Source organism: Perca flavescens, chromosome 20 (assembly GCF_004354835.1).
Source record: "Perca flavescens isolate YP-PL-M2 chromosome 20, PFLA_1.0, whole genome shotgun sequence".
NCBI lineage: Eukaryota > Metazoa > Chordata > Actinopteri > Perciformes > Percidae > Perca > Perca flavescens.
Window position 1 is genome coordinate 11577344 of NC_041350.1, and position 13833 is coordinate 11591176.

General features: G+C 38.7%; 1 protein-coding gene across 1 annotated transcript; it reads left to right on the top strand.

The window, feature by feature from the left end:
* The first annotated feature begins 2530 nt into the window (after positions 1–2530).
* pax1a (paired box 1a) lies at positions 2531–7053 on the top strand. Its single transcript, XM_028566391.1, has 5 exons — positions 2531–2780; positions 3475–4104; positions 5111–5244; positions 5782–5995; positions 6563–7053. The coding sequence occupies exons 1-5, from the start codon at positions 2777–2779 to the stop codon at positions 6661–6663; spliced, it is 1083 nt and encodes a 360-aa protein (XP_028422192.1). The 5' UTR covers positions 2531–2776; the 3' UTR covers positions 6664–7053.
* The last annotated feature ends 6780 nt before the right edge of the window (positions 7054–13833 follow it).

Consider the following 13833-nt stretch of genomic DNA (forward strand, 5'->3'; position numbering starts at 1 on the left):
GAGCACCTCGGAGAAAAAAAAAGAATACTGCAGTAGGCTACATGTAGGCCTACAGTAATGACACTTCAGTCAGTCAGCGGTGTAGATATATAATAATTAACATATGCGTCGTCCACCATTATATTTCAAATGGAATATTAAAGACTAAATTTGGTGTTTGTGTTATTCTGTATTATTTATGTGGGCATATATTGTATGAACACAGTTTATCCTGGAAAATGAGGGGAGCCGTTCAAGACTGTTTTTATTTTGTCACACACGACAAACCCAAACAGACGGTTGCTAAACCGTGCACCTGATAGGCCAACACATTCTAGGATATATGTGTAAAAGTTAACTGCACCAACGGGTGTAGTGTGTAAACTTCACTTGGATTATTTATTAATATTTTTTCTATATTTCTCTCATTTTGTAATACTGTATTTCAACTTCCATACGGACAAATTAAAACACATTTTAGGGAGAAATAATTTAGCAGAATACCGTAAGATTCCAGTAATAAAACAGACCTCTATTTTGTACTATATTTTTGTACGGATATTTGCTGTTTATCTAACCTACATACTCTGAATTTAGACTGTAGAAAATCTAATCTTCTGCGGCGCACATGTTGGTCAGTGATAGGCTATATATTTTAAACCATCTGAACGTTAGAAATATTTTTTTTTTTAAATTTGAATTTATCAGTCACATGAAAATTACTTTAGATGTCAAAGACTGTGCGCATTTGTAGCCTATCGCCCGTTCAAAGGTGAATAAAGAAAAAAGAAAAAACTAAGTAATGCAAATTAAATTTCACAGTATACAGACAGCATTCACGTTTGCATGTATTCTTCGCATTCCAGTATTCAATTAAAGACTGTTTTAGGTCTAAAAACAGACATTTAATTCGTTACATGCAATTACATTATATCAGACAACGACTGCAGCCTAGTGATACAATGCATACATTAACACGGCAAAAATAATGTTAAAGGAAACACATGTAGGCTATTTAAAAGTTGTAGAGGCATAATACAGGAAAAAATAGTAATATAGTCAAAACTATTAACAAAATATAAATGAGTCGCACCTTCTCATGTTGATATCCATATTAAAACATGCAATTTATTTTCTATTGAAGCATGCAGAAAGAAGTTTGCATACCCCGAACATAGTGCTCATGTCAAAGAAGTAGTGTGCTGATAAAACCATGCAATTCCTACGTTGTCCACATGAGGGGAGTCCTGCCAGCCAAGCAATGGAGAAAAGACAGAGAGAGAGACAGAACGATAGGGAGTGAGTGAGACAGGGACACAGACGGAATGAGACTGAGATCTAAAATACCACTCATTAAAACCATCACTCATACTTAGCAGCAACAGATGAAGTTTCCGGTGTGCCACCACTCTGCAACATGCATTCAAAAAGGCTACATCACGCAAATATGAGCTATGAATTGACTTCACAGCCAGACCTAAAAAAAGGGTCCATCACTAGCATCTCCAGCACCCAGCTCCTCTGACCCAACCTGATACTTTCCATGTGTCCTGCTCCCGGATCTGGATGGTGAAGTGGCCAGGAGACAGAGAGGAGAGGGGTGGTGGAAGTGGTGGTGGTGGTGGTGGGATAAGGACACTGCACCTTGTTACCATTGGGTCGACTGTTAAGTTTTACAAGTAACGTTTTGCGAGCTTATAAACGATACCTTCTAAACTTCCACAGGAAACTCCGAAAACACGCTGTGATAATGTATGTCTCTGGCATCCAGTCGATATACCATAGTCTGGGAGCGCTGCGATCTACAGAGGTATCGATTACATGAGCCCCTTCTCATGTCTGATGCTCCAACACTGGCTTATAAAAAAAGACTCAGGCTGCTAGTGTGCAACTTTTTCTCTGATGGTCAAATGACTCGATTCCTTCACTTTGTCCAACACACACATATATATATATATATATATATATATATATATATATATATATATATATATATATATATATATATATATATATATATATATATATAGTCAATTTATCAACCACTGTGCAGAAAAATACATATTCTATATTATTTATGACGTAATAAAGCGATTTAATTAAAATAGCCACAAATGGACACTATACACATATTGACATTCAAACTAGCCAACATGCCAGTCTCATCCACAAGCGTACTTTCAGGTGTATTGATGTTATTTTTTATATCAAACATGCACTCCCTCTGATGCACATATATTACCAATATAAAACACTGGTATACCAGTCCAGGAAGGTTTACTCTCCACTGTCATCCCAGTGTAGGCTATATATATCTTATGATGTATAAGTCCTTACCAGAAGGCTGCATGTTGGATGAAACGCTTTCCTTTCTGCCACTTCCCATATGCAAAATATTCAAGGAGGCTGCACGGCCCCAACCGGATGGGGTTTGCATTGGCTGACAGAATTCCTTGTGCAGGACGACCAATGAAACCTAAGCAGAGGCTCGTCGTATAACAGCAACGATTGACGTGGAGGACGCGTCAAATTAATTCCAGCAGACGCCGGACTCTGCAGGATAACTCCAATTTGCTTTTATCGGATGAAGATCACTTTGGTGCCATTGTACCTTGCAGTCACTTGTTTCCAAAAAGAGAAAGGGGCGCGCTGCACTCGGCGGAGATTTTAAGAGGTCTATCTTTCCTTTTCTGGGGCTCATTCCTCCCGTTCCCCTTCCTTCGCTGCCTTTGCTCGGACACATTCAGCCGTTTGAAGGGACACCTATATTTCCCGGCATCTCGAAACATATAGGCAAATGGGTAAGCCCGTGTTACCATCTGCATGCTTCACTGGCAGGGAGCTTATGGAAGCGTATCCAGGCTCACCACGCCTGCGTAAAGGCAGAAATAAGCATTGTCTTTTTTCTTCTCCAAGTTCAGATAAAGCGCAAATGAAGAGTGTCTTTTGACGACAGCTTGTCATGTTGATTTCATGGTGGATTTTTCCCAGCTGTTCAGCAGGCATTGTTAAAAGCTTTACATCTTAAATGAAATCACACCACCAATTACGCTAAGAAAAGCATGTCTTTGAAGAGCTCCCGAGTGTCAATTCCTCAAGCTCGCCATTTTTGGTGTTGTTTTTTGTTGTGTGTGCAGGCATAGTGGAAGGGAAAGTTAGCCAGAAATAATTTACACACTTTTGTAAAGTTGCAAAATAGCGGGTACCAACCAGAGATTACCACTCTGTGTAGGCTGACACATGTTATACAACTCTGTTACTTCAGTTTATCGTGTTAATTGCAGGAGCTGGCCTGTGTCAAACTGACGCAGCATTTTAAGGTTGTTACTTAATAATAAATACATATAATGGTTTTATGGAAATATATTTTGTGGCAGAATATGTGAATTACAATGGCAACATGAGGATATTATATATTTTTTTCTATAGCCTCTATGTCAGAAATGCATTCATGCAGTGTAAATATGTGACTTGTGTATCTCTATTCTCCTGCAGAGCAAAACTATGGAGAGGTGAACCAGTTAGGCGGCGTGTTCGTCAATGGGCGACCCCTGCCCAATGCCATACGGTTAAGAATAGTGGAGCTGGCTCAGCTCGGCATCAGACCCTGCGATATAAGCCGGCAACTCCGAGTCTCCCACGGCTGCGTGAGCAAAATTTTGGCGAGGTACAACGAGACGGGCTCCATCTTACCCGGTGCTATCGGTGGAAGCAAACCACGGGTCACGACGCCTAACGTGGTGAAAAATATCAGGGAATACAAACAAGGCGACCCCGGGATATTTGCCTGGGAGATCCGGGACAGGCTTTTGGCAGATGGAGTTTGTGACAAGTACAATGTGCCGTCGGTTAGCTCGATCAGCAGGATTTTACGCAACAAGATTGGAAATCTCTCCCAGCCCAACCAGTATGAGAGCAGTAAGCAAGCCTCCGCGCAGGTCGGGCTCTCCTACAACCACATATACCCATATTCCTACCCCAACACCATGTCGCCCACTGGCACTAAAATGGGCAGCCCTCCTGGAGTACCGATGACGGCTGGACATATGAGCATATCCAGGGGCTGGCCTTCTGCACACACCGTCAGCAACATCCTCGGTATACGAGCCTTCATGGATCCTGCTGGTGAGGAAAACAAGCACTTTCTGCTCTGGGAGAAATCGTAGGCCTGTGCGTCTCTGTGCCATAAGCTTTTAGCTCTCACTGTCCTCACATCAGAGCATAATAAACCCGTGCAGCTGGTTATTAGTGTGTTATTCAGCATGATGAATCGCCATAGCACTCCGTACAACCGGTTCAGGCAACAGGCAGGACAATGTGTCCATTAGAAGTCGTGCAGGCCTCCGTTTTCACCATTCAGCCAGAAAGCATTAGGCCACTCTCAAAAGGCCTTTTCATGGATGATGCATTTGCAAACACCTTGCTCACCTGTTAGATCCCTTCTAATCCCTCAAGTAGTCATTACAGCCAATTTTTTTCTTTGCCTTTCTGGTCCTTTAGTCAGTTTTTATCCAGTGTTAAGTCGCGTGACCCAGTGTTTTTTTTTTGTGCCATAAAGTCCAAAGTAAGTTAAACAAAATGTGTGCGAAATTAAATATTTTAACTCTTTTTTTTCTGATTCAAATAGCTCGATGCTATAAACCTATTTTTACGAGAATGTTGCTTCTTTTACGCAAACACAACATACAGGGTTTTATACCATAAGTCTACCTTATTATTAATATACATGTTTAAATAAGAAAATAATATTTATAATAGGTAATAAATTGTTGTTTCTTTCCAACGTTATCGTTTTTTTGTGTTCTGTTTTGTATTTGAGTATTTTGTCACAAACCCAGGGCTATTTTTATAATACACGTAATACAAACAATAACGCACTATATTGATAATTATATTAATTTTGATATTTTATTTTGTAATTGTTTGATTTAACCTAACATCAAAATCATTTTACATAGGCCTGCTGTTTTGAAAATGAAATGTGTTTTATAGCCTATATAGGCTCGTGTGTAAAGCGTTTAAATATGTCTATAATGTATGTCATTAATTATAAAGCTAAATGACTGCGTTGTTTTGAGCATTTTTTACGTTTTCTACATCTTTGACATGAAGTTACTGTTTTTTAAATCAGCCATTGCTGGGGCGGAGGGATATCCACCAAAAATGGAGGACTGGAGTAGCGCCAACAGAGCAGCTTTCCCCGCTGCTCACACGGTCAACGGGATTGACAAGTCAGCCATAGACGCCGACATAAAATACGCTCAGGTAAATACATATCTGAACATGTGTACAGCCTGTAACGTTTCTACACCAACTCTGTTCCCTCTGCATTGCTGTAATTGCGCCATTTTCCTTTCTTTGTAGGAAACATGTTTAGTGCCAAAATGGGCAGAGGCCTTCAAATTAGTGCTCTCGCTACAAAGGTCTGTGGCAGAGTTGTGAAAAGTTTCCATATCTGTGGACCCTCAGACTGAGTCATTTAAGGCCACAGAACTCTGCTTGATAAGATTCTAGCCCTGAGACTCGAGGGCATTTTGTTACTGTCGATTAAATGTTCTGTTTAAGGACTCAGACAGACAGACGGAATCCATCTGTGTAAACATACTCCAATTAGTCGTATTTATGGTGAATTAAATTATAGTGAATGCACTGTATTCCTCAATTTCCTCTAACCTACTCAGACACAGTCTTTGAGAAGCACTGCTGGAGGCCACATGTCACTGTCACATACATTTATAAGCGCTGTGCGTTTGGGGTTTTTGTCGCGCTTATTTTGTCTGTGTCTTATCTGTTTGCCTGCAGCCCTCCTCGACACTGTCCAGTTATGTCTCGGCGTGTGCGTACTCTCCCACCAACCAGTACGGGGTGTACAGTGGAGCAGCAGGCGGATACGTGGCCCCTGGTCACCACCACTGGCAGCCGCAGAGCCCGACCCTGTCCCACCCAGGCGGCGGGATGAGCATGCATGCAGGGGAGATCCACTCGCCGATGAACTTCAAGCATCAGGCCCGAGAAGGTACGGAGCGAGATAGAGTGCGACTGGCAGCACAGTTTAATGTAAAAACTGGTGACAGATGTGAGAAAAAATCTCTCTGCTTTATATTTATTATTATTATTATTTATTTATTTATATTTGAATGGATTTTTTATTTTTTTACAGTGCAATATATTAGTATTATTATGTTATAGTCTTTATGTCCGCAGAGGACCGTACAGTCTCTCTCCCTCCACCGTGCCTTTCTCACGCACACTCACTTTCGCAATAAACAACGACTGCAACGAGTGTAAACATTTACCAAATCCCAAATGAAGCGTAATTATACGCCAATCATTAAATCTTGACCTTCCAGAATTGGCCTACCAGGTGGTCCGATGACATTTTAACACACATCAAATGGAAGAGAAGCTTCATTCTGTTAGAGACTGCTTGTTTGTGTATTTCTGAATAGTTCGTTTCAGATCTGCTCTAACTTGTAGGTGAAATAACTCGCGTTAAACGAATGTTTTTTATCAAGGTGTAAATAATAATTTGACTTGAAATGGCGTGCACAGGTGAACTGTATGTCTTGTTTGTGTTGTGCAGGAGACAGAAAACCGCCCACTCCCCTGAGCAAGCAGCAGCAGCAGCAACATGAAGACTTGAACAGTGTGCATGGACTCAGTCTCCCTACCTCATCATCATAACCGGGACTTACACCACCTTAATTACCAGACCCATTTAACTGAACTCTTTTCAACAACTCCAACAGTAAGTCCGAACACTAACGGCTCGTTTCTCCGAGTGTTTGCAGCTTACAGTCAAACACAGGCCTATTCACATTCGTTATGAATACAGTATAGCTTTATCGGCCTTATGGCCATATGAATGTAAGCTTGCATGGATGCATCGGTGTTTCCCCTCCCACTTTTTTTGAAATACTTCATGTTGCTAGACTGCTATGCTGCAGTTTTAATTTTTTTTAAATACACTTTTGTCAGTCCACTCTGTCATTGATGTTTAATTATAAAAAACCAAAGGGCTACTCTGTAATCCGCCATATATTATATTATCATAATTTGTGGCCATGATCTCGATTCTACAGTGACTCAACTATGTGAACAAAGAGGTAAATTGTCTAAATGTAAAATATTTGCCAAAGCTTTAATTATATATTTTTATAATTTCATTGTAAATATATAAAAAAATAAAAAAAATAAAGGCTGTCTTAAATGCCATGTGGTCCTAGTTTATATGTTTCAGTATAGATCCATGAAGGGCACGAAGTATATTGTTTGGTTTATCCCGTTGGTTAATGTCTAAGTCATGGAAGTTAGGTGTTGATGATATCAGCTTAAAATACAGGAAATTTAAGTTTCCCTGATAAAGTATCGGCTCCCTAACTTCAAAAAGTGACTTTTGGTAATGTCTTAAAGGGGTATACCAATCGTTGTCCGTTTTCCAACTGGAAGGAACAGGAAACATGACTTTCTCTGAATGGAAGTTCGATCAGTGACATTTTGTTTTCTGTTTCATAAAAAAATAGCCTACATTTGATCATATAATAAGTGAATAATCGAAGTTTTTGCATAACATTTGAACCTAAGGGAATTGAAATATATTGGGATGATTACACCACTACCTAAGTCATTTATTGACTCAGGTGTAACACGTCCACAGACTGGGCGCCTCCGCTGATGCTATCTCACTTGTAAATGATACCTGCCATGATGGAAATCAGAGACCTGATCATGCACGTTAATGAACGCTGTGTATCCTACAGGAGAGCAGCTTACAGTCCAAATCTACCCGCATGCAGCACAGGGGCTTGCCCAGGGATATGTTTTCCCGTATACAAATAACGAGACTTTCCCCATACCGGCCTTTAGGTCTGCTCACTCTCTAAGGTTTAGAGGATAAACAGGCCACATGAATGACCAGTTTAGAGTCTAAACTGTTAATTCCTGTGGCCTGTTTGTTTCAACAGAACGCCTCCTCACAGCCTTTCTGCTCGTCACTGATATTTGTGACCATCATATTCTATGATGTGGCTTCTGTTTTTTTGGGGTGGTCAACCGACCCGATCTTTGTCTATTGTACGACGCTTTTGTACACTACTACCAAAATATTATACATAATTAATATTAATAATAATATTGTGCGATGCAGATATGTTTTCATAGGGAATTATTATTATCATTTTTAAAACATTGGATCCCTTCAAAGAAAAGTTCAATGCTGTGTTATGTGGCCTTAATTAGCAAAATAACCTCTTGGCTAAAATGTCATCAAAAATAATTCGTTTTATCATATCGATTGAATTTGTGAAAGTTGAGTAGGCCTAGTTTCTGAATTTGTGTTCTACTTACAACAAATACTTTTACTAATTTCCTTTAATTAATATCAGCAGCCCAACATTTGAATCAAAATGACACACGTCTAGCCTGTCATAAATTTGAATTTACAGTTAATTTTTAATATTGTATATCTAATCTCATTGTGAACCAAAATTACCTCGGAGCAATAGAAAGAAAAATACATATTTCTTTTAACATATGACATTTCTGTTTATAGTAGGTCATTTGCTTGTCCAGGCAACTTTCAACTAGTACAATTTCAATGATTAAACTGGACTCTAAGGTGCTGCCTGCTCCATATCACCACATTGTGACATGATGCAGGATGGTGAGGTCAGGGGGAATATGTGCAACGGTTGGTATGGTGAGGAACCAGTAAAGTTTGATTGAGTATTTATGTGGAATTTAACAGCACCTTCAGTGTGAATGCAACCAGACACAATGATATGTTATTCAGTATAGTGTTCTTCCCTTTTTGGTGTCAGGAGTTCTGTATGAATGAAATATGTAATGCTAAAAACACTGTTTTATAGGTCCAAACATATAGGCCCATTAGGCCCAGATCTTTTGGATCAAGAAATACTGTACATTGCCTGGGTTTCCACTCAGCTGAGACTTTGCTCATTCAATGAGACTATTGATTGCATCTGCTTTTGTAAACAATGATAAACCTGATCAGCCAAATCCCCTTCAGGGTTTTTAACAGTCTGAAAACAAAACGTGAGACTGGAGGGAGGATCAATTTGGAGAGTAACTCCTGCGTTTATCATAAAGATGAATATTGAATTCAGTTATTTACCATATGGACATACGTTGATTGTGTTAATTACAAACCCATTTCATCCCAAACAAAGAACATTTCAGGCTACTCTCACTGACTGTGGATTTACAGATATGTATATTTTGGTTCTGTTTTCTTGATTATGGCTATGGAAGACAGTTGGGAACTTAAGCTGAACCACCACAGAACAAAGAAATGTTGTTCATGAAAAAGGCCTGACAGTAGTATTACTATATATGGGTTACTTTCAAACTAGAGATAACAATGTGCTTTTTGAACATGTTGTTGTGCTTTAAAAAGTTGTTCCTAATTTTGTGGTCATAAAACATAAACATTTAACATTTTACCTGCCAAGCCCACATGCAAGTATGATGTCAAATGTGCGGCAATAATCAACCTCGCTGATAGGTCAGCAGTAACTTTTGAGTTTTGACTGATATGGAAAATTGTTGAGAGTTCTGAAAAGAGATCCTAGAAACACGGAAGTAATTTATTAACAGGATTTATGATCCTACCAACAAAAGACAAAGCATTGACGTGTCACACTGATCAGTTTTAATAGCAGGTTTAAGGATACACCCTGGAATTTGGGTGCCCTCTGAGCTCTATTTTGCAGTCATTGATTCTTTTCCCCTTTATGCAGCAAAATCACAAATGACTCAGTATATCCAAACATTAAGATGGCCTATGAGTATACACGCTCCCTGACTGGAGTCGTCGTCTGTTTTCCCGGATACCACTTGGGGTTCAGAAAACACTCCTTCATGGTGGCGGGGTTACTTCCTGTGGGACCTATGGTCATCAATCAGGGCAGCAAGTGATACCCCCCACTGCGTCTTCTGCAGACCCTCTGTGTTGGAGGCGCAGCAGGTGGGCTAGTTTTAGTTGTTTCTTATTGATACAGAGAACAAAAAACATTTCTTTATTTTTAATGTGTATACTTTTAGATGGGTGCAATGTGCCAATGTGCTAGTGAGGCCACTTTTGTCAACCCAGAATTACCATTAGGATTTGTGTGTTTTGAACATTGTTAAATAGTTCCCACTGAGCCATCGTTTCATTTCTATTTTTTTCTAATGATGTTATAATTTCTCAAGGTAAAACATGTGTGCTATTAACATATACACAGCTATTTCAATAAACTATTTCATTATCACTATACAATATTTTGCCAACATGTTGGTTACATATTTTGGTGTCCACTGTAATATGTAGGCTATATTTGGAGTAAGGGTTGGACCCAAAACATAAGGAAGTCGCATGCCAAACCTTCAGTGAAACTAGTGACACACAACAGTGTGCAGATGCCCAGACTTAAACACTGTACACTGCTCTTACTCCAGGTTCTTGAGAATGTTACCTCTGCAACTCAAACTTGAAAGGATTCTCAAATGCCACAATCTTAAACAGACACTTGGAGAGATGGATAAATACTTGGCCTCCTTGATCCTAATGGATATGATATTAAGCAGTATTAATAATCCAGGCAGGAAAATGGTGACAGAGATTCCTTAAAAAGCAAGAACAGGCACTCCCATCTTCAACTGTATCAATTCATCAATGTCTGCCAAGTGTACTGGAAGGATTGAGTGTTCTGTTGAGACCAAAGTTCAGTTTATGTGTTGGACACTTTGTTGGGTATGATTGAAGACATTTTACATTATCTGTACTTTTTATGTTGAGGGGGAAACTACCCCAGGCTGGCCAGGAGTCATTCACTCACTTACTTCTCTGCCTTTGCATGACTCAAAGTCAACAAGAGAGCATCTTAGGACATGGCGACATGGCAAGCCAGACAGGTCTTGGAAAAAGCTGAGAAAGATACATGAGAAACCTTTTAAAAAGAGAGAGTGGCAAGTTGGCAAACTGTCAAATTCTGAAAAGAAAAGCCGGTGTCAACAGTTTTTGTCTGAAATTTCAAGTGAATTAACTCACCATGGAAACATGGTGGATGCAAACATGTACAATGCTGAAACATGTGCTTGTCATGGCCTTTGACAAGCAGGATATCATTTTCTTGAGAAATGAAGTCCTGAATCCAAATTCTTGCTAAAGCTGCCAGCCTAACGTTTATATTGTATGAATTTAGGATCGTAGGTTTTGTTTGAACAATGATGGGGACACATTGTAACCGGGGGTCTGGGTGAATTTGTATGCAATAATTTGGGCCTTTCCTGCATCAATTAATGGTGCAAAATGTCTTTATTTAAGTTAAGGGAATTATTATTATTATTATTACTATTATTATTATTATTATTATTATTATACTATTGCATTTTGCAATGTATTTTTAGGAATCATGTACATCTCAACAGCAAATCTATTAGAGAATGAGACCTGGTTAAAGCCATACGCTCCAAAGTTTAGATCTATACATAAAAGACATACTTCTGTTGTATTCTTTAACCCCCAGATGTAGCACAAGTAGACACAATTTCCGTACATGTTTTGAGCACCCCGAACAGTTATTTTTACCTCTTGTGGGGAGTGGGTTGTCTTTCAAATCTACCTCTTCTAAATATTGGGATGCATGTCCCCTGCATCCCCCCCAAAATATATGCCCACGTATGAATTGGATGCACATTTAATGAACAGGAGAAAATGAAACAGGGCGTGTAGAGAAAATTATAAAGGCTTACCGACAGTTGACATGAACAGAATAACAAGATCAATATTGGTATGTGGCCAATTTGTGAGTGATGCATTCATGTTTTTACCACCCAAAACTAATACACCAAAGCAGCGGGTCTGTAACGATGTCATCCTTGTAATGCAATCACCATTGACTTTCTTTTTTTCCACTGACTGTCCACAGGATTTCCAAGCAGCCAGAGTTACAGCTCTGTAGTCTAGAGGATGATAAATGTCTCCCTCCCATGTTCTTACTCGTTCTGCCAGCTAACCACATCAACCAACTGCTCTAAAAGCAAAAGGGACAGAGACATGATGATGACATTTGGCTTTCTAAATGAAAACGTATCATTTCACATTTGCTCTCAGTAGATTCCGTCGCTGTTTTGGGTCCTTAGAGGATACAACGATACAGCAATAAAGAGAATAACCACAACATCACATTGAATTGCAGAGCCCAGCTTGGAATGTTATATACAGATGACTAAAAGAGCATGAAATTATGTTTGCAAACACAATTAAAATGCATGCTTTGAAAATACTGAATGAAGGCAGGTATATTTTTGTAAAACTAAGAGCGCTTGTAGTTTGTGTGTAGTGTCAGTAATGGTTATGTAAATATCAACATTTAGAGGGAGTGTGCAGTTCTTTACTGGAAAGTCAAAACCCTCATTATGGAAATTTCTCAGCAGTTTTTTAGTGGAAATCTATTTTCGTGAAGATCTGGGCACAGACAAAGAGACAGTCCTCTGTGCAGGAGGATCCTCTCTAATTTGTGGAGACTATAGAATTAATGTTCTGCCCTACTGCCCATCTGTGACTTATTTAAAGTGTGCTGTAACATATACTGTGCTAAATGTTGCCACACGCATGCCAAAGGCTACCGGCAAAAAAGCTATGGGGAGTTGGATTTAAGGGTTGCCTTCAAGTTAATTTTTGGCTCAAATTCTTATTAGGTGATAATAAGATGATGACTCTTCTCCCAAAAATGTGAGTGGTAAACCAGTGTACTGTCTGTTGGTTTAGAAGGGAAAATCCTGCAAGAAGTAGATGTCTCTGTGTTTAGATGCACTGGGATATACTTAGTTTAAAAAAAAAAAAAAAAAAAAATATATATATATATATATATATATATATATATATATATATATATATATATTTATTTATTTATTCATTTTTTTGGCTGATGTTATTCTATATTTTGTTATTGTCAACATATACCAATGCAAGATCAAAGCAGCAATGCGTTAATCCATCTCGCAATACTCAGTGACTTCTCGACCCTGTCTGTGGCTTTTGATGCTGTACTGTATTTGAAGTATTCACTGAAAGGGGATTGACTCAAAATAAACTACAGTGTGTGTGTGTGTGTGTGTGTGTGTGTGTGTGTGTGTGTGTGTGTGTGTGTGTGTGTTAATGGTAATAAAAGAACATTTCAGTCAGTGCAACAGTGTAGCTCATTGATGTGTTCTTAATAGTTTTTGGACAACAAGAGGTCTAAGGTCAAGGGCATAAGTAGGCTATATATATAAATATAAGTATATATAAGTATGTATAAATGTATGTATATATTATTATTTCATGTATATTGTAGCCTATTATTTCATGTATATTCTGTATGTGTGCTGTGTATCTGATATTTAGCTGCTGCAACACTGGAATTTTCCATTTATTTTGGTATCAATAAAAGTCTATCTATCTATCTATGAATATGCAAACGGCATTACGAGATTCCTCTTTTCTATTTTAACTGGACTGTGTCAATGACCCAGAAAAGTTCCTATAATTTAAACTGCCATTCTGATAATATGCCATCTGTACACCTTCCAGTGGAGGATAAGGGTTACGGTTAGGACTCAGCCTTTCACATCAGAGGTCACAAAGTCATATCCTTGCTTGTTTGAACATAATGAATTCAATTGTGTATAACGGGAAACGCTATCTATCTATCTATATATATAGCTATATATATATAATATAAATATTTAAAAGGTTCAAGAAATAATTAATGAATTGGCTTCAGGCGAAATAAGAAGGCCTTGTAGCTATATCAGAGACCTAGATTTCCTGCAGTCAAAGTAAATAGGAAAATAAGATACTAGTTGATG